This window comes from Heptranchias perlo, chromosome 9 (genome assembly GCF_035084215.1).
Source record: "Heptranchias perlo isolate sHepPer1 chromosome 9, sHepPer1.hap1, whole genome shotgun sequence".
Taxonomy (NCBI): domain Eukaryota; kingdom Metazoa; phylum Chordata; class Chondrichthyes; order Hexanchiformes; family Hexanchidae; genus Heptranchias; species Heptranchias perlo.
The window spans coordinates 63,974,057-63,994,413 of NC_090333.1; the positions used below are offsets into that span (position 1 = coordinate 63,974,057).

General features: G+C 43.5%; 1 protein-coding gene across 1 annotated transcript in view; it reads left to right on the top strand.

The window, feature by feature from the left end:
• The window catches only part of LOC137325483 (potassium channel subfamily T member 2-like), a 576,738-nt gene that overhangs the window by 334,543 nt on the left and 221,838 nt on the right, over nt 1-20,357 (top strand). The window contains exon 22 of the mRNA XM_067990641.1: nt 18,320-18,454. Coding sequence (XP_067846742.1) covers nt 18,320-18,454 — 135 coding nt within the window. The remainder of the gene's footprint in view (nt 1-18,319; nt 18,455-20,357) is intronic.

Sequence of the window (20,357 nt, forward strand, 5' to 3'; positions counted from 1 at the left end):
CTCACCCTCCACAACATCTACAGTAAGACTGTGATTGTAGCATAGAGAGTCCCCGCCCCAGCTCTGCCCCCTTGGTGTCATTGGCCTTGTAAGGGGCAGGGCGGACATTTCTCCCCTTACAATGCCAACTAGGATCTTTGGTGGCTTCTGCTGGAATCTGGAAGAACCCACATGGAAATTCGGAGGCTCCATCTCCAAAATAGATCCTAGGGTGATGATTGCAAAGATTACTGATACTTCAACATATATTGATACAAATCTGTCATGGGATGTTATTTAGAAGACCATCATGACCATTTAAGTAGTATAAATACTGTTATGTCATTTGAGATAGTATACATGAAATTTTATGTTTCTATCCTGGTGAAATGTTTCAGTGAGGTAGCAGTATTTTGTAAGCAGATCTTAAATGTTAATATGTAAATGATTGTCACATTAGCAAGAATAAGAAGCAAATAATAAGGACAATATAAAGATGAGCCATAACCCCTATACTGCAGTCAAAGCAATGAAGTTGGTGCAAAGACCCAACAGACTAGCAAATAAGGATCCTAAGATAGTTTCTTCTGGTAACAGACAAAAACCACCAAAACTAAAGGGCAACCTTTTGCATGGAATACATAGAAGTTACAACACGGAAACAGGCCATTCGGCTGAAACAATCTCAGTGTTTACCCTCCATGTGAGCAAATAGTTCTAATATCATTTACCCATCCTGTTCCCTTATCCCTTCAACCCCATTTCCTTCATCCATCTATCCTTTAATGTTGACATGGTTTCTGCCTCAGCCACTACTCCTGGAAGTGAATTCCACACCTCACAAATCTGTGTAAAGAAGTTGCTTGTGCTCACTTCTAAATCTCTTACAATTAATCTTGTATCTGTGACACCCCATTCTTGACCTCTCAATTGCTGGGAACAGTCTGCTACTATCTACCCTGCCCCATCTTTTAATAATTTAAATTTTAAACACATATCATTTTGTTCCATAATCCATGTTGCTTTAACAAAAAAAGACTCATTTTTTCACTTCCTTCTTTGTATGTCTATCTCTTCAAACATATTTGGGACTAAACATCAACTTTCAGTCCTCACTGAATGAAATAACTCCTGGAGGAAAGATAGTAGATAAACTAAATTCTGCCCTTATACAAGAAGGAAAGGGAAAGAAAAACATAACACTTGCAAAGCATTCAGTGAACAAAATTGGAGCAAGCCTCAATATCTCTGGATGACTCACCCAGCTTTCAATCTCCTGAGGTCTATGAAGGGGTTAGAAACAGTGAACTGGACCCAGAGAAGCAGGAAGATAAGTGTGGAGAAGTAACCATTTAGGCACTTTAAAATCTGCACTAATATCAGTTAAAATTGCTCAACTTCTGAAATGCAAGCACTTCTTCAAAGCATTCCTCTGTTCCTAAATTTATGATAAAAAGAAAATCTAATGTTTTAAGTTGAATTTATCTACGTTAGCTATTTCAGACCACATCATAGTCACTCATTTTTAAATCTAAGTGGCTGTGCAAAACCTTTAACGTTTTGTCATATGAGTTGCCGAAAGTTAATTTTGTTTTTTTTTGTTTTGCTTTCATTAAACTTTGTAAAATTTTCTTTTAAACACATTAATTGTGCTTTTTATAACAACAACTTGGATTTATATAGTGCCTTTAAAATAGTAAAATGTCCCAAGGCGCTTCACAGGAGCGTTATCAAACAAAATTTGACACCTAAAGGTCCATCCGTGGATTCACTCCAGAGAAATTTCTATTCCAAACCAATTAATTCTTTGTCACCAGGTGGCCACAGTCGATTAATTTCACAAGTAGTGTTACTTTCTTGTGATCTTTTCATGCAGTAAATTAGATCATTGCATTTAACAAATCTGAGCTTGTATAATTTATATTCCTTCATTTATTCTCATTCACTGAAAGGTGGGGGAACTGTGCTTTCAGGCACAATTACCAGTTGCTTCATAGTGGGTAATTTCCCTTTCAGGCAATCTCTCCAATTGTTCCTTGACTAGTACCAATCAACTCATAAGAGCCTATTACTGACTATTCCATTGCTAATAGTGTAGCAGAAACTAACATTTATTTTTTTTAAATTGAAATCTAAGACAGTATGGATATGCTTAGTACGTCAACATGGTGGTGCATTGTGGATGAGCCATTAGCACCAAATAGAAACAACCCTGCCGTGAGCATGTCATGGCACTGCCTCTTGAACAGAACAGGCTGGGCAGGAAATAGACTGATTAGAAAAAAGTGTGCTGAAGGAAACTAAAATGAAACTTTGAAAAAATATTCAATTGTCTCTGCACAAAAGTTGCCCCACTGCATGCAAACCAGTGGTGAAAACCAATTGCAGTCCAGGACACTTAACTGAACATAGCCAAGGTATGTCGCACAGGGGGGAAAAGAGGAGTGCCCAGCAAAAAAAAAGCTTGCTTTGAACACTTGCTCTATGACTCAGTGGCTGATCAGGGTCAGAGTTTGACAATAATTGAACTGTTAGATTAGCATAGCTGTAAAGGTAATTAATTGTACATGGATGCTTTGAGATATTTCTGAGAGACATGGGGCATAATTTTAACATGGTGGCGGGAACTCAGCGGTGGGGGGGTGGGGGTGGAAGGGAAGTGGTGTGAATAGTCGTGTGGGAAACCCAGAAAAAATTTCTGGACGTCACCATGAGCAATCGCAACTGAATTGAAGGCCCTTAATGTAACTTCCGGGTTTCGCATCTCCAAGCTGCGCAGCAGGTGTACTGCGCACCTGAATGACGTGCTGTGAACTGGAGTATTTAAAGGGCCATTGCAAGCATGGATTTTGAGAGAGAAAGGAGGAATGTTCAGAGATGCAGCATCGCAGGAGTAAGGCAGCTCCTCATTCTAACGACTCCTCTAGAGTTGCTACTGGCTGGTGTCAGGAGCAGGAGGGAGATACTGTACCTGGCTCACCGGTGGAAGCGCCCTGCTTCTGCCACCACGAAGGCTTGGCTGGAAGTGGCAGAGGAGCTGAGCAGCAGGAGCACGGTGGCAAGGTCATGGGTGCAGTGCAGGACATGCTTTAATGACCTTAACAGGTCAGGAAATGTGAGTACAGTTACTGATTCACCATTATTCTGTGGTGTACATTACCCCCCCCCCCCCCGCCTCACTCTGTCTTGCCAAGCCTACTCCATCACATCACTCCTCACACCCACTTAAGTCTCACTGTCAACTTGCGTTCACTTTCTGTGCACTTCCTCCCCTCCCCTTTTGTGAATCCACCACTCCCACTCACCCCAATCCTGATGCAATGTGATGAATCTGTTTGATAATTATCCTCTAAAGCATCACTTTCATGGGCAGCCTCCCCCAAAGCAATGCATCCATTGGGTGACCCTGTCACCCTCACACACTCACACGTCTGTTCTTTCTCCCCTTGTAGAAGAAAGCGCAAAATGCACAGGAGAAGAGTAGGATTGGAGGGGGCCACCTCAAATAGTGCCCCTGACCGATGCGGAGGAGGAGGCATTGGATCTCAGCCGCACGGTTGAAGGCCTGTCTGTCGGAGATGACGAGACTGGCAAACCACAAACGGCTGGTGACAGAACTTTAACATCCTTCATACACATCATGAATTGATGTTATCAATGATTGACCTGTTGCACACCTCAGTATGCTCATTGCAAACTAACTTCTGCGATGATTGTTAATATTGCTTTATGTTCTCTTCCAGGGTATTCAAGGATTGATGAGGAGGCAGGCGCCTTAGAAGAAGGTGATTCCTTGGAGGAACTCCATTCCTCTGAGGGCACATCGTCACATCATATCCAGCCACGCACCAGCAGAGATACTGGCACTTCGGTGGGTCCTGTTAGGCAGATAGCTGGGTTTTCACCTGGTGATTCAACACTCACAAGTGAGCACGAGCAGACACTGGTAGCAGAGGAAGCTGTGGGGAGTCCGTGTTGGGGGGCGCACTCCTCTCCAAGCACTGCTCAGCTGGACACAGACGCTGAACCCTGGGGGCCATCATTGAAAATGAGAATGATAGAGGTACAGCTGCACCTTTGCAAGGTAATGGGAAAGATGTCAGGCGCACTCTCCACAATAGCGGATGGGATGGAGGAGTCCAACTCCATCGCTAGTGGATTGGTGGCGCAGGTAAATGTGGGAATGTCTGCGATGGAGAGAGTAGCAGCCTCCATTGAGCTTCAAGCACGGCTCTTCAATGAGTCCATGCAGGCCATGACAATGGCCATGCGGACTCTAGATGCCAACATATCTGCCATCTTAAACAGGCAGACAGAAACTTCATCTGTCGCCTTATAAAGCGCCATATCTCCTCACCAGCCTGCTGTCCAACAGTGGTGGGAGTGATGTTGCACTGGCCCGGGAGAGGGATGATGGCGAAAGGGGACGTGGAAGTGGGACTCCACTCAAAACGCTCTCACTTCTTACCCGTTGCCCCCCTCTCAACCAGTACCCTCAATGCTGCCTCCTCTCCTGACGTCCGAGTCTGTTCCTGCACAGGTGTAGGTGGAGCAGTCTTTGGTGGGGCCCTCACGAGCTCCAAAACCCAGAGGTGGTAGGCTGAAATAGTCAGGGCATGAATCCAAGCAACCTGCCACTACCTCTGCTGAAGTCACAGGGGATGCACCATGTAAAAGCGCTGGAAGAGGAAGGTGAAGGTTTTGTAATCACCAAGGGTATGCACAAGGGTGTCTGATGGAATGTCATGCTTTTCATTTATATTTGGTTTTTGTTAAATGCACATTAAATATTATGATTCTCACCACCACTCACACATCTTGCCCATTCTTGAGTCCCTTTTGTGAAAGCACCCTTTAGTGTGCTTCATCATGAATGCCAAGACTTGATGCCACCCATTGGGTACGTGTACATGAGTGTATGCGTGGTTGAAGGACAGTATTGTGCAAGCGGGGACATGGGGGGTTGCTGGCATTAGTGGTGGTTGTTCCAGGCGGTCTGAGTAGTTCATTATCTTCAGTTTGTAGATCTCATTATAAGAACCTGTTAGATATGAGCGAATCCCTGGCACCACGAGCAGCCGCTGCTTTGTCCTCCTCCTTCTCCTCCACCTCCATAATGTTGCCGGCAGATGAGGATGCTTCATGAGCTCATTCGAGCTCCTCCACCAGTAACCCTCTCTGCTGAGCGATGTTATGCATGATGCAACACATTAAAACATAGAAAAATGTGAGGCACAGAAGGAGGCCATTCAGCCCATCGTGTGTGTGCCGGTCGGAAAAGAGCTACCCAGCCTAATCCCACTTTTCAACTCTTGGTCTGTCGCCTTGTAGGTTACGGCATTTCAAGTACACATCCAAGTACTTTTTAAATGAGCTGAGGGTTTCTGCCTCTACCACCCTTTCAGGCAGTGAGTTCCAGGCCCCTACCACCTTCTGGGAGAAAAAGTTTTTCCTCAGCTCCCGTCTAATCCTTCTACCAAGTACTTTAAATCTATGCCTCTTGGTTATTGACCTTTCTGCTAAGGGAAAAAGGTCCTTCCTGTCCACTCTATCTAGTCCCCTCATAATTTTATACACCTCAATTAAATCACCCCTCAGCCTCCTCTGTTCCAAAGAAAACAACCAGCCTATCCAATCTTTTCTCATAGCTAAAATTCTCAAGTCCTGGCAACATTCTTGTAAATCTCCTCTGTACCCTGTCGAGTGCAATCACATCTTTCCTGTAAGTGGTGACAAGAACTGTACACAGTACTCAAGCTTTGGCCTAACTAGTGTTTTATACAGTTCTAGCATAACCTCCCTGCTTTTATAGTCTGTGCCTCGGCTGATAAAGGCAAGTATCCCATATGCCTTCTTAACCACCTTATTTACCTGTCCTGCTACCTTCAGGGATCTGTGGACATGCACTCCAAGATCCCTCTCTTCCTCTACACCTCTCAGTATCCTCCCATTTATTGTGAACTCCCTTGCATTGTTTGACCTCCCCAAATGCATTACCTCACACTTCTCTGGATTGAATTCCATTTGCCACTTTTCTGCCCACCTGACCAGTCCATTGATATTGTCCTGCAGTCCACAGCTTTCTTCCTCACTATCAACCACACGGTCAATTTTTGTATCATCTGCAAACTTCTTAATTATGCCCCTTACATTTAACTCTAAATCATGAATATATACCACAAAAAGCAAGGGACCTAGTACTGAGCCCCGTGGAACCCCACTGGAAACAGCATTCCAGTCACAAAAACAACTGTCGACCATTACCCTTTGCTTCTTGCCAATGAGCCAATTTTGCATCCAGTTTGCCACTTTCCCTTGGATCCCATGGGCTTGTAATTTTTTGACCAGTCTGCTATGTGGGACCTTGTCAAAAACCTTGCTAAAATCCAAGCAGCTACATCAAACGCACTACTCTCATCGACCCTCCTTGTTATCTCCTCAAAAAAATTCAATCAAGTTAATCAGATATGATTTTCACTTAACAAATCCATGCTGATTGTCCTTGATTAATCCGTGCCTTTCTAAATGACGATTTATGCTGTCCCTCAGAATTGATTCTAATAATTTACCCACCACCAAGGTTAGACTGACTGGCCTGTAATTACTGGTCTATCCTTTTCTCCCTTTTTAAACAATGGTACAATGTTAACAGTCCTCCAATCCTCCCGCACCATGCCTGTATCCAGAGAGGATCGGAAAATGATGGTCAGAGCTTCCGCTATTTCCTCCCTTGCTTCTTTTAACAGCCTAGGATACATTTCATCCGGGCCTGACGATTTATCTACTTTCAAAGATGCTAAACCCCTTAATACTTCCTCTCTCACTATGTTTAACCCATCCAATATTTCACACTCCTCCTTAACTACAATCTCTGATCGATCCCCCTCCTTTGTGAAGACAGACGTAAAGTATTCATTAAGAACCATACCCACATCTTCCGCCTCCACATAGATTACCTTTTCGATCTCAAATAGGCCCTACTCTTTCCTTAGTTATCCTCTTGCTCTTTATGTATTTATAAAACATTTTTGGGTTTTCCTTAATTTTACTTGCCAGTATTTTTCATGTCCACACTTTGCTTTCCTAATTTCCTTTTTAATTTCACCCCTGCACGTTCTATACTCTTCTAAGTTTTCTCCGGTATTGAGCTCTCTGTGTCTGACATAAGCTTCCCTTTTTTGTCTTATCTTACCCTATATGCCCCTTGTCATTCAGGGGGCTCTAGATTTGGCCGTCCCACCCTTTTTCTTTGTGGGAATATGTTTACTCTGAACCCCTTGAATGCCTCCCACTGCTCTGATACTGATTTACCTTCAAGTAGCTGTTTCCAGTCCACTTCTGCTAAATCACTTCTCAGCTTAGTAAAATTGGCCTTTCCCCAATTTAGAACTTTTACTCCTGTTCTATCTTTCCTATAACTATGCTCCATCTAACTGAATTATGATCACTGCCACCAAAATGCTCTCCCACTGATATTCCTTCCATCTGCCCTGCTTCATTGCCTAATCCAGAACTGTCCCCCTCTTGTTGGGCCTGCTACGTATTGGCTAAAAAAGTTCTTCTGAATGCAAATTAAGAATTCTGCACCCTCTATACCTTTTATGCTGATTGTATCCCAGTTCATAGTAGGGTAGTTGAAATCCCCTACTATTACTGCCCTATTGTTTTTGCACTTCTCAGAAATTTGCCTCCATATTTGCTCTTCTATCTCCCTCTAACTATTTGGGGGTCTGGAGTACACTCCCAGCAGTGTTATTGCCCCTTTTTTGTTCTTTAGCTCAACCATATGGCCTCATTTGATTATCCTTCTAACATATCATCCCTCCTCACAGCTGTAATTTTTTTTAACCAATATTGCCCCCACCCCTCCTTTTTTTTAACCCCCCCGCTCTCTCTCTCGTCTGAAAACCCTGTGACCAGGAACGTTGAGCTGCCATTCCTGCCCCTCTTTAAGCCATGTTTCAGTAATAGCTAAGATATCATACTTCCACGTGTCTATCTGTGCTCTCAGCTCATCTGCCTTATTCAGTGTACTCTTTGCCTTGAGGTATATACCAGTAAGCACTGCCAAACTCCTTCGTTGTCTGTTTTCTAACCTTTGTTTCCTCTGCCTTCCAAACTCGCTTACTAATTTTCTGCCTTCCATTTCCAGCCCTGTTTCTGTCCCTCATGAATCTATGCTCAGGTTCCCATCCCCGCACCAAGCTAGTTTAAACCCTCCCCAACAGCACTACCAACCTCACCACGAGGATATTGGTTCCGGCCCTGTTGGGGTGCAACCCGTCAGGCTTGTACAAGTCTCGCCTCTCCCAGAACTGGTCCCAATGCCTCCTACCTGCACCATCTCTCCAGCCAAGCATCCATCTGCACTATCCTCCTATTTCTGTACTCACTAACACGTGGAACCAGGAGTAATCCGGAGATTACTACCTTTTGAGGTCCTGCTTATTAATTTCTTTCCTAGCTCTTTAAAATCTGCCTGCAGGACCTCATCCCTCAGACTATTGTTCTGCACACCCTCACTGGTGAGTACTGAAGGGCTCCCCCAGATCGATCCAGGTACCTCTTCAGCATTCCTATGGCTTGTTCAATGACAGACCTGGTGGTGATGTTACTGTCATTGTACCGTACTGTGCCTCGGTGGGATTTCTCACATGAGCCATGTCTGCAGGGAATATCCCTTGTCTCCAAGGACCCAGCTTTTATGTCTGTTTTGTGCATGGAAGAGAACCAGGATGATGCACTCGCTCAAAATGAAGGAACCATGGCCGCTGCCAGGGAATCTGGCGCACATCTGCAGAAACCTCGTCCGGTGATCGCAAACCAGCTGCACATTGATGGAGTGATATCCATTTCAGTTGATGAACAGTCCTGACTGATGTTGAGGTCCTTGGATTGCTATGTGTGTGCAATCAATTGCGCCCTGCACTCGTGGAAAACCAGCCAGAGAGTGGAATCCCACTGCCCCTCAGCCTGGCTGATGATGTCGCAGGGGAAGTTGACGTAGTCGGATGCCCTGGCAAACAAGCCATCTGTAACCTGTCGTATACACTTATGTGCAGACGACCGAGAGACCCTGGAGATGTCACTGGTGGCGCCCTGGAAGGATCCGGAGGCAAAGAAATTGAGGGCAGTGGTTACATTAACTGTGATGAGCAATGCATGGCCATCAGGCCCAGCCGGGAGCAGCTCTTCATGAATGAGCGTGCAGATGTCTGCGAACACCTGGCGACTCAATTTGAGCCTGCGTAGGCACTGCTCCTCAGAGAGGTCCAGGAAGCTCAGCCTCTGTCTGTACACCCTCTCATGTGGGTAGTGCCTCCTGCGCCCTCAACCCCTCCATTGGTTCCCTTTCTGCTACTCTGCAGGTCTTTGTAGTGCACTTCTGTCTTGTGGAGCTGCAACTCCCTGAACTGCACGCGTGCCTGGTGATGTGCCTCCTCTTCGGATGTACTGTGGAATAGATCCCCCATCCTGATGTCAGTTTGAGGGAGTTCAAAATGTAGGCGAATATGTGTGAACACAAGAATTCTCTGCGAACAAAGAAATCTCAGTCTAAACATAAAGGACTCCCAGCCAAAGGTTAGTCTGAGAGAACTGATTGCCCTGCTGCAAAAACTCACCTTTTATTCATGTGTGTCAATCACTGGTTTAAAGATCTAAATGACTGCAACTCACCTCCATTTCCATGGCGTGTTTCAGAGGCCACGGGGGACACGTTCAGGAGAAGTTAAAATGGTTTCTGTAAGTCAATACACAGAGTTAATCGCCTTAAGTGTTTAAATGCCTAAATTGGCCCTTTAAATATCGGCCCACTGGCTTTAAGTGCCGGTAGGACTTCCGGGTGTCGGAAGCTCGCGTGCATCCAAACGTGTCTGGGTCAAACCCGGGAGTGCGTTGGAGCCGGGATGCAGTCCCGCTCCGAAAATTTAGCATTTTCACTGCCCACCTGCCTCCAAATCACCCGATCTTGGGGGTTAAAATTTACTCCATGAAATAAGGAGCTATGTAAAGTAAATTTTTTTTGTATTTGGTAGCACTGTCACCCCAGGCTAAGGTTGTGGATTCAAGCCTTATATTGTGGTTTGAGTTTAGAATCTATGCTGACAATCCAGTGCAATACTGAGAGAGTGCTGCATTGTTGGAAAGGTTATCATTAGGGATGGCACATTATATTGAAGCTTAGTCTTCCTGTTCCAGTGGCTCAGGTAAATGCAGAAGAACCCATGTCACTATTCAAAGAAGAGCAGTGTGTTCTCTGGGGGTCCAGAATGCTCAACTGGTCATTCCTCTCATTGCTGTTTGTGGGACAGTGCTACCCAGAATGGTTGCTCTGTGTGTCCTCAAGACAAAAACAGATCACTGTATTTCCAAAGTAATTCATTGTGTGAAGTGCTTTGAGACATATTGATGCAACAGGGCATTATATAAATGCAAGTGTCACAGTGTCTGGGTTTTTGGACCAGATATTCCTTAGGTTCAGTCCTGTAAACCGACCTGGCACCCCTACGATCTAGAGTGTACCTTTTATTGCCCAATATCTCGTCAAATAATAACATGAGCCAGGGATCGCAACAGAGAACACATGCTTTGTAAAGCAGCATTGAAATGTTGCATATGCTGCCTCCTAGTTTCTCTTCTAGGCGAGAAACTGGAAAGTACTGCAGTGCAAAGGGATCTGGGGGTCCTAGTGCAAGAAAATCAAAAAGTTAGTATGCAGGTGCAGCAGGAGATCAAGAAGGCCAACGCAATGTTGGCTTTTATTGCTAGGGGGATAGAATATAAAAACAGGGAGGTATTGCTGCAATTACATAAGGTATTGGTGAGACCGCACCTGGAATACTGCATACAGTTTTGGTGTCCATACTTAAGAAAAGACATACTTGCTCTCGAGGCAGTACAAAGAAGGTTCACTCGGTTAATCCCGGGGATGAGGGGGTGGACATATGAGGAGAGGTTGAGTAGATTGGGACTCTACTCATTGGAGTTCAGAAGAATGAGAGGCGATCTTATTGAAACATATAAGATTGTGAAGGGGCTTGATCGGGTGGATGTGGTAAGGATGTTCCCAAGGATGGGTGAAACGAGAACTAGGGGTAATAATTTTAGAATAAGGGGCTGCTCTTTCAAAACTGAGATGAGGAGAAACTTCTTCACTCAGAGGGTAGTAGGTCTGTGGAATTTGCTGCCCCAGGAAGCTGTGGAAGCGACATCATTAAATAAATTTAAAACAGAAATAGACAGTTTCCTAGAAGTAAAGGGAATTAGGGGTTACGGGGAGCGGGCAGGAAATTGGACATGAATTTAGATTTGAGGTGAGGATCAGATCAGCCATGATCTTATTGAATGGCGGAGCAGGCTTGAGGGGCCGATTGGCCGACTCCTGCTCCTATTTCTTATGTTCTCTTTATAGAAGGTAGGCTAAAAAGCACTGTTGAGACAAAGCATGACTTCAGATGGGTTTATTATACATAAAATATGTCAATGAACAGTCTATTGCTTTCACAGTGTGAACAATCAACTTCTTATCCTCCTTACCATCTCTCTAGGTACTGGCCCACTTTTCTAACTAAACCAGCTGGTCCAGACCAGGGGTGTCAAATATACAGCCCACGGGCTGAATCCAGCCTATGGAACAGTTTCATCTGGCCTGTGGTGTTCGAAGCTTAGGAATGCTGAGTCTCCTGGAATGGGACATGAATCACTTGGGCACTGCTTTCAACAGTTCGGGAGAACTGCACCTTTTAAATTTCGTGCCGCAGCAGCAGCCCCCATCTCCGTGACATCAGCACCCGCTTAGGGGTGACCAGAAACAGGACTGGCTGGTATAGGGGAGAGAGAAATGGAGCGGGGCAAAGTGCAGGGTTGGGCTGGACTGATAGAGGGTGAACAGAGATTCGGAGCAATCCTGCTCCTCCTGGCTCCATATTAAAACTACGGGCCAATGCTTACTCCCTCTCCCGGTCACTGCTTCCCTCCCTCCCTCAGTTGCTGCCTGCCCACCTCTCCCGGTCACTCCTCTTTCTCCCCCCCCCTCCTCCAAGACCTACCTGAGGGTCACTGTAATTTCTTTGCTGGCAAGCTGTCTGGGGACACCAAGCAGGTGTTTGTAGCTCGCCGGTATGATGTAAGTGACGCCTGAGGCCCAATATTGGGTGGGCCTTGGGCCTACCCATTCCGGCGCAGGGAACAGCAGGCCGATGCACACCAGTTTTTAGGCCACTGTTCTAAAAGAGAGTTCTAGCCTTTTTAAAAGTACCAAATGTAATTACAAGTCAACTTCTATGACAATGTTCTGAAATTGAAGTGTGTGTTCTGAAAACATGGAATACCCATTTTTTTATGGGCATTATTTTGATTTCTTTTTGTTACTCCATCAAGAACAAATTTGCTAGCGAAAAGAATCTTCCTGGCTAGGATACATGATTTGAAGTATTTTATCACAACTACATTTGTTAGGTGGCGTGTAGGAACTCCCCAAACAATCGTCTCAAAATCAGAAATGAGAAACACATCTTTATACAAAAAAATCCTAGAACTAACCTATTAATGTGAAGTGAAAGATGAAGGTGTCAACATGATTTATCAGTCTAAAGGGGCAATGTCTTGTTAGTAATATGTCTTGAGCATTTTACCATATTTATATGAAGAAGATAGACCAATGATGTGATCAATTATGCAGTGACATCTGTGTGACACAGGTATGTCCAACGGTATATTTAGCGATATATGAGGTGGTAAATCGGAACAGCTGCACGTGGGTGCTGCCTACCTCTGGGGGCACGCATCCTATCTCATTTATATTACAGTGGTGGCATGTACATTATTGAAGGCAGTACTGTATACATAAGTGGGAATAAACATTGTAGAATATGCTGCATTTGTTGCCTGTTGACCAAGAAGTCAGTAATGCACTGGAGGATCTACAGTATGTCATTACTCCACATGGGCTAGGAATTCAGCCTGCCCGAAAACACCCCAGTATTGTCATACTAGCTATTTAAAAAGTCTAATTACCAAAATGCCCATCAAAAACAATTTGGTCCAACATTTCTTTTCAACTGTGTCCATTTGAGATCCCTGACATTCTACCACCAGACCTTCTGGAGAGGAACCTATTTCTGATTTAGCCTCCCATTTCTACTTGCAACTTAAAAGGCAGTGGCTCCATTGCTATGTCCAGTAACAAAAAATAATTTGAACATGTTCACTGTAGTGTCAATTTGGGCAGCATCCAACACTCGTGTCAAAAAGCCGTTGTTAACATAGTTAAAGTTTGAATTATTCATAATTACCCTCCGAAAACCATATGTAGTTTAACTTTTGAGAGATATTGGCTGGGAAATTCCTCAGGGATGCTCCCACACCATCGGCACTACTTTGCCCAGACTTGCGTAAACAGGGTTTGCTCCATACTTCTGGCAAAGTAATGCCAGCATAGTGGGAGCAGCATGGAGGAATCCTGGCCATTGTGTTGCTGTGCTGGTGCTTTTACCCTGCCAGCACCTTCTGCCATAGCGCCTGACTCTCAGAGCCTCTTGCCTCTTCTACTCCTCTTCCTGTTACATTATTATGTCGAACAGGGATATATCCATTGGGAAGGTCATCACAGTTGCTTAGTCCTTCTAAATACATTGGGCAGATGAGATGGGGTCCAAAAAATATTGGGTGCACTGAGACTGACAGCACGTTAGTTAAGTATAGTTCAGGTCTCGGTAGGAATAGTTCGCAAATAAAGTGCGAAGAAAATCGAATCAGATTCCAGAAATCTCAGTTACGCTGATATCAGATGGCTTTGGGCTGTGCTGCGCCTAAATTTTAGGGCGTGGATTTATGGCAGTGCATCATTTGTGCAAATCAAGAAACTTGTGTGAGCTGGTCTATTGCATGGAGGTGGGGCCCTGTAAATGAGCAGTGGAGAGTTTCAGTGGACAAAGTGGGAAAGAAGTGGGAAATCATTAGGAAGCAGCGCAATCAAGGAAATCTGCTTCAGTGCAAAACTGGCGTAAATCAGTTTCGTATGAATTTTTATCGGAATGGCGCTCCCATGAAATAGTTACGATGAAACTTTTGAGGAAATTCTGCTCCGTAGTGATATTTCTGTTGTATACAAAAGAATGTGTCTTGTATTTTTTATAATACGGTAACCATTTGCTAAATTGTATGGACCATGTAGACCCACTGTGATCATCATGCTGTGCTCTTTGCTTTGTGGCAGCCTCATGTATATGAAGCGCTCAATAAAGCATTGGGATAAGAGGAGTCTGACTTTCCCAACATTTCTTCCTGAAAATATATTTCTCAGAAGCTGCTTGTTTTTAAAAAAGAATCATACAATGTTTGCATTATAAATATTTGTGCAAGTATCATTTATGCCTCAGGCAGCCCTCATGCATTCAAACCTCTCTCAAAATCTTCACTCACATCCTTGCTCACAGTTATCATTTAGTTGCAGAAATGCTTGTCTCACAGTTACAATGTATATAAAGCACATTTTCTAAATTATGGCTTTCCCTCCAGGCCAGATGTACATTTTCTGGAAGCAATCTGCTGGTTTCCTATGGTTTACTACATGGTTGGCTCTATTGACAAGTATGTAAGATTATGAGGCATGGCTGGCAAAATGATAAAAGCTTTGTGTGATCTGTGCACAGCGATAGTTTATCCTTTTATTTTTGGCATGAGCATTGTTTCCTTTTATTTCTTTCTTTCAAAAGTTTTGTTTGAAAAAGGGTTAAGTACATTGTGGCATGAACTGCATGTGGGTCAGTGTATTTTTGTTCTGTGTTTGTGCATTGTCTCTTGCATATTTATTCTTGACTTACTGTGCTGAAAACCCAGTGGGCCCACGTTCAGTCTCCACTCCAAAGTCTGTGCCATGGTTGACATTACCCTAATGCATCTCATGTTTGGCAAGTGATGAGCTTTCAGGGCATCAGAGAAGAGACATAGAATAATAAATATTTTGAAAAATAATACTTTTCAGGAGTGGGTGGCACATTTGGCTATTACACTATCTTTTCAACTTTGAAACCCACGTTTAAATGCAGGCCAGAACGAAAAAATGAAAGTTTCTTTCTGCCAGTTATGAGTGCCATATGAAATGATTGTGGGTCACTGGCACAAATACTGCCCATAATTCAGCATGAATTAGCAATCTGAAACAAGCCACATGGATGGCTGGTGTGGAAAATGGGAACATTTACACTAGGTGCAGCTGGCAATTGATGATATTTCAAGTTTGGAAATAAAGCATACTGTTAGAGCAGAGTATGGAAAGCTCTATTCGGCCTATGCTGTACCTGACTCTGCATTAATGCTGATACTAGGTGGGAAAAATATTCCTAGCACTGACATTCCTCACCTCGATGATCACTTCCAGTGAATTAACGGCAGCGGAGTGGGAGCAGCTCCAAGAAAATTCCAGGCCTAAGTTGCTTTTTAAATATTAAATGTTTTAATTTTTAATAGAGCTTTTTAAAAAAAATATTTATTCAGGATATGTTACACACTACATGAATCTTGGAAAAGACCAATTTCATAGTTACTTCTCAACTTTTGGAAGAGAATAATTTGATTCAATTGTTGACTATTTCCATCAATAATGTTCCCATGATTTTCTACAGATTGTTACTTATTTTGTTATTAAGATTAAAAAAAGGAGCATGGGAAATTAATTTTACATGACCTGGTGTAGAAATTTTATGTTAGTGATTTGTACAATAACCATTCTGCATATATACTGATTTATTTGTCATTAACATCACTTTCAAAAATGTACAAATATCTCTGTCCAATGTTGATTTTCAAGTTTTCTCTCTATTTACTATTTTTTACTTGAACAATGAATGTTGAACATATGAGAAGATGTGACTTGGAGGAGTTAATGAGCCTGACAGTTCAATGGAGCTTAATTAACAAATTCAGTTAAAATGACATGATGACTAAAGCACTGTGGGTTAATGACTATATCTACTGCTGTTAATCAAGCTCCTTCCCACCAGCAGGCACAGTAACTATTCTCCCCAATTATGTCCTCAGACTTCACTGTTTAACCATAACTAAAAATAGATTCAAAGAGAACTAATGGTATTACAAGAAGCACATTGATGGTGACACTGACTCTCTAACAATATCAGTTGCTGGGGGATATTTTCATTGGCTCCACCAAGTGGAAATGCGGCATTAGTGCCCCGAAAATCACAAGGAAAAACTTACTGCCCCTTTCCCATTCCCACTCCCAATCTAAGGAGTCTTACAACACCAGGTTATAGTCCAACAGCTTTATTTGAAATCACAAGCTTTCGGAGGCTTTCTCCTTCGTCAGGTGGGATTCCATAAAGGTACAGCATATATAGTCAGAGAACAATGCCTGGTGATTACAGATAATCTTTCCAACTGCCCGTTTGCAAGGCAATCAAAGGAGTTGAATAGTGGTCAGACAGAGAAACATTACATACAAGACTACTGAATACACAAACGGTCAGAACACAAAGACAGAGAGAGAGACAACCGAAAGGCAGAGAAAGAGAGAGAATGACCAGTTGTAGTAAAAACAGATAACTTTTTTTCACTGCTGGGGTTACATGTAGCGTGACATGAACCCAAGATCCCGGTTGAGGCCATCCTCATGGGTGCGGAACTTGGCTATCAATTTCTGCTTGACGATTTTGTGTTATCGTGTGTCTCGAAGGCCACCTTGGAGAACGCTTACCCGAAGATCGGAGGCTGAATGTCCTTGACTGCTGAAGTGTTCCCCGACTGGGAGGGAACCCTCCTGTCTGGTGATTGTTGCGCGGTGTCCGTTCATCCGTTGTCGCAGTGTCTGCATGGTCTCGCCAATGTACCATGCTCCAGGGCATCCTTTCCTGCAACATATGAGGTAGACAACGTTGGCCGAGTCACAGGAGTATCCACCATGTACCTGGTAGGTGGTGTCCTCTCGTGTGATGGTGGCATCTGTGTCGATGATCTGGCATGTCTTGCAGAGGTTGCTGTGGCAGGGTTGTGTGGTGTCATGGAAGCTGGAAAGATTATCTGTAATCACCAGGCATTAATCTCTGACTATATATGCTGTACCTTTATGGAATCCCACACTCACCTGACGAAGGAGGAAGCCTCCGAAAGCTTGTGATTTCAAATAAAGCTGTTGGACTATAACCTGGTGTTATAAGACTCCTTACATTTGTCCACCCCAGTCCATCACCGGCATCTCCACATCATCACTCCCAATCTGACTGACACCATCCTGAAAGGGGCCTACAACGGATGGCCAGAGTGCCCACCTGTTTCAGGACCTTTTAATATGCTAATTGGGGTGCTATGTTGTGCATCGGACTGCGATTGCCATTTGGTGAGACAACTGGTCAGAGCTTGTGCCATGCACTCTCCGTCCAGCCTTACCTGACGGTACAGCGGACCACAAAGGTAAGTTTTAAAATTATTTTAACGGGGCCAGGAGGAGTAGGAGTGTTTCTCTGGGCTCCTTAGGAATAATATGGGCTGCTGCTGCCCTGGGTTCCTCCCCCTCCGCAATTGGCACCCGCTCCCAGACCTAACTTTCTGTTGGCCTCCGAGCCACCTGATATCGTGCTGGCCTGGAGCCAGCGAGTTGCAGCTGCCGCCTGTGGCATGATATTGAGCCCTGCCTTCAAAATGACGCATTCTGCTGGTCGGCTGCCCAGTAGTTAAAATCCTACTACACTGTGTCCGCTTCTGTAAGTTCTTCCCATTTGTCTTTGGTATGGAGCAGTATCAAAACCAGATCAAAGAACCAAATGCATCCAAATTTACCCAGATCCACTTGAAACTTTGCTTGCTCAGTCCCAGATTTCCTTGAATTCCCTGGCCAAATGCAGGGTCTACACCTGAAACATTAACCTGTCTGTTCTCTCCACAGATGCTGACTAACCTGCTGAGTCTTTCCAGCATTTTCTATGATTGCTAGTTAGTCTACTATTGTATGGTGTGGGTGCAGAAAATCTGTGGTTTTAACATTCCATTCAACTAAATTTAGTAAAGATAAAATAATTGCAGAAAATAGAACTTTCAATTGTCACATTTTTTTTGAAGGAAAGAACATGGAAGGAATAATCATTTATATCATGAAGGTGTAAAATAATGTCATAATTGCAGTGCTGTATCATCGTCACATTAGGTCATTGTTTTAAGTGTTTATAAATATTGTTCAAATACTAAGCTAATACCTTTCCAATGGTCATTAGCCTTCATTTAACTACTTTATTTAAGCTGAAGTGTTCTCTGTTGCATATTGGTTCATGACCAATCCAGGGCACTGTTAATATATTGCTCTAATTTTCAACTGTTTCCTGTCCAAAAGTCTAGATGATCTGCTAAGGTGTGGGGTGACATTTGCTGCCAATATGGTTGTGGTGGACAAAGAAAGCACAATGAGTGCGGAGGAGGATTACATGGCGGATGCCAAAACTATAGTAAATGTACAAACGCTTTTTAGGTAAGTGATAAATTGTTAAGAAATGGACAGTTTCCTAGAAGTAAAGGGAATTAGGGGTTACGGGGAGCGGGCAGGAAATTGGACATGAATTCAGATTTGAGGTTAGGATCAGATCAGCCATGATCTTATTGAATGGCGGAGCAGGCTCGAGGGGCCGATTGGCCTACTCCTGCTCCTATTTCTTATGTTCTTATGTTATATAAAGGTGTAGTTTTAGGTTACAATTTGTGTAATGTAAAGCATTTGATATTCAAAGCCATAAACATTTATTTATTCAGGTGATAAAAGTAGTGGTACCAAAATAGGGTAAAAAGAAAGAAGTAACACCCAAATGCTGGAAAGCAGAAACAAAAATAAAGACCTGGAAATGCACAGAAGTTGTGTTATAACCTGAAACTAAAAAAGATAGGTTAATGTTTCAAGTGGAAACATTTTATCCAGGTGCTGCCGGACTTGCTCTGTATTTTCTTTTTTCATTTTGATGGAACTGGTGTGCAATAAGTCTAATTTTACCTTGATTGTATTTGGTACAGTGAACGTGTAAAGCAACATAAGTAGCTAAATGCGAACTGAATAAAAGCAAAGTTCGGGTTGGGGAGGGGATGAATCAAATCAATAAAATATTTGGACAAACAAGAAACATCATTTGTAAAATTTGAGCTGACATTCTTGCATCATTGTAAACAGAAAATGTCCTTTCTGCTAAAAATGTCAGTAGATCTGACAAGAAATCTATTTTAGAATGAACAGCTGGCTTCTTGTATTCAAGATTTTTTGGCACCAATAAACTATTTATACCACCACATGGATTCTTTCAGCACCTATAAAATGAAGATACATTGGTCTGGAAATTCCTGGGTGCCCAATGTGGAGGTGGGGTGGGACTAATGCCCTCTGAAATCCAAGGAAGCTGGCCCCATCAGAGACCTAGATATCAGCTAATTTCAATAATGATGGCGGGACAAGGATGTGAGTCCCATCAGCAGCAGGCCCCAGATATGCCGGGGAGGGTGGGGTGGAGAATTCAGGAAGGGGAAGAGCAAGTGCACAACTTCCTTATTTAAAGGTCTGCAGGTTAACAGGTTGAGCTCTTGGAAGACAAACTGAAATGGCTGCTGTGACAGAAGGAAATGGCCAGCATCTAAATTCCCTGAGGCTGATATGGGAGTGTTGCTGTCCCAAGTTATAGAAGGGAGGGATGCCATTTTTGGAGTGCCATGAAGAAGCCATTGAATGTAACAGCATGGGCCATGTGGAAGTAGGTGGCTGTAGCTATGAGTGGAACCTCTAGAACCCCAAGGACCCCTCCTCCTTACAGTGTTGGAAGAAGTTTAATGACCTCATTAAGTCAGCAAAGGTAAGGGTGTTTTCAGATGAATAAGAGAGCAGTGAATTGAATCATAGAAAAGGAAATGAATATCGCCTGGCGCAATAGTCAAGCATTTCTCTTTGGACTATAACATGGCATCATGTTCCTTGTTCCAGAAGCAAAGTCACTCAGCATGACTCATGTCAATTGTATCACATCCTGTAATGCATGCTAGCACATTGAAGTCTCACATCCTAGGTCCTTATTCCCTTACTCCTACTATTAGTACCATCCATTCCCTGAATCTTGATTGATTGTGACTGCAGGATATGTAGACCTCAGCAGCCAGTTAACACTATGTATCCCTCTTGTAGGAAAATACTGCACACAATGCCAGGGAATCTCAGGCCGCTGGGGAAAAAGTACACTAATCTGACATTTAACACCGTTTCAAGAGGAAACAGTGGCAACCATTAGCACAACTTTGGCCTGGCAGCTGGGGTTGGAGATGTGGGAATCACTGTGAGTTTGTAAGAATGTATACCTTTTCTTATTTAATGTTTTTATGCATTCTTCAATCTCTCCAGCTATCAA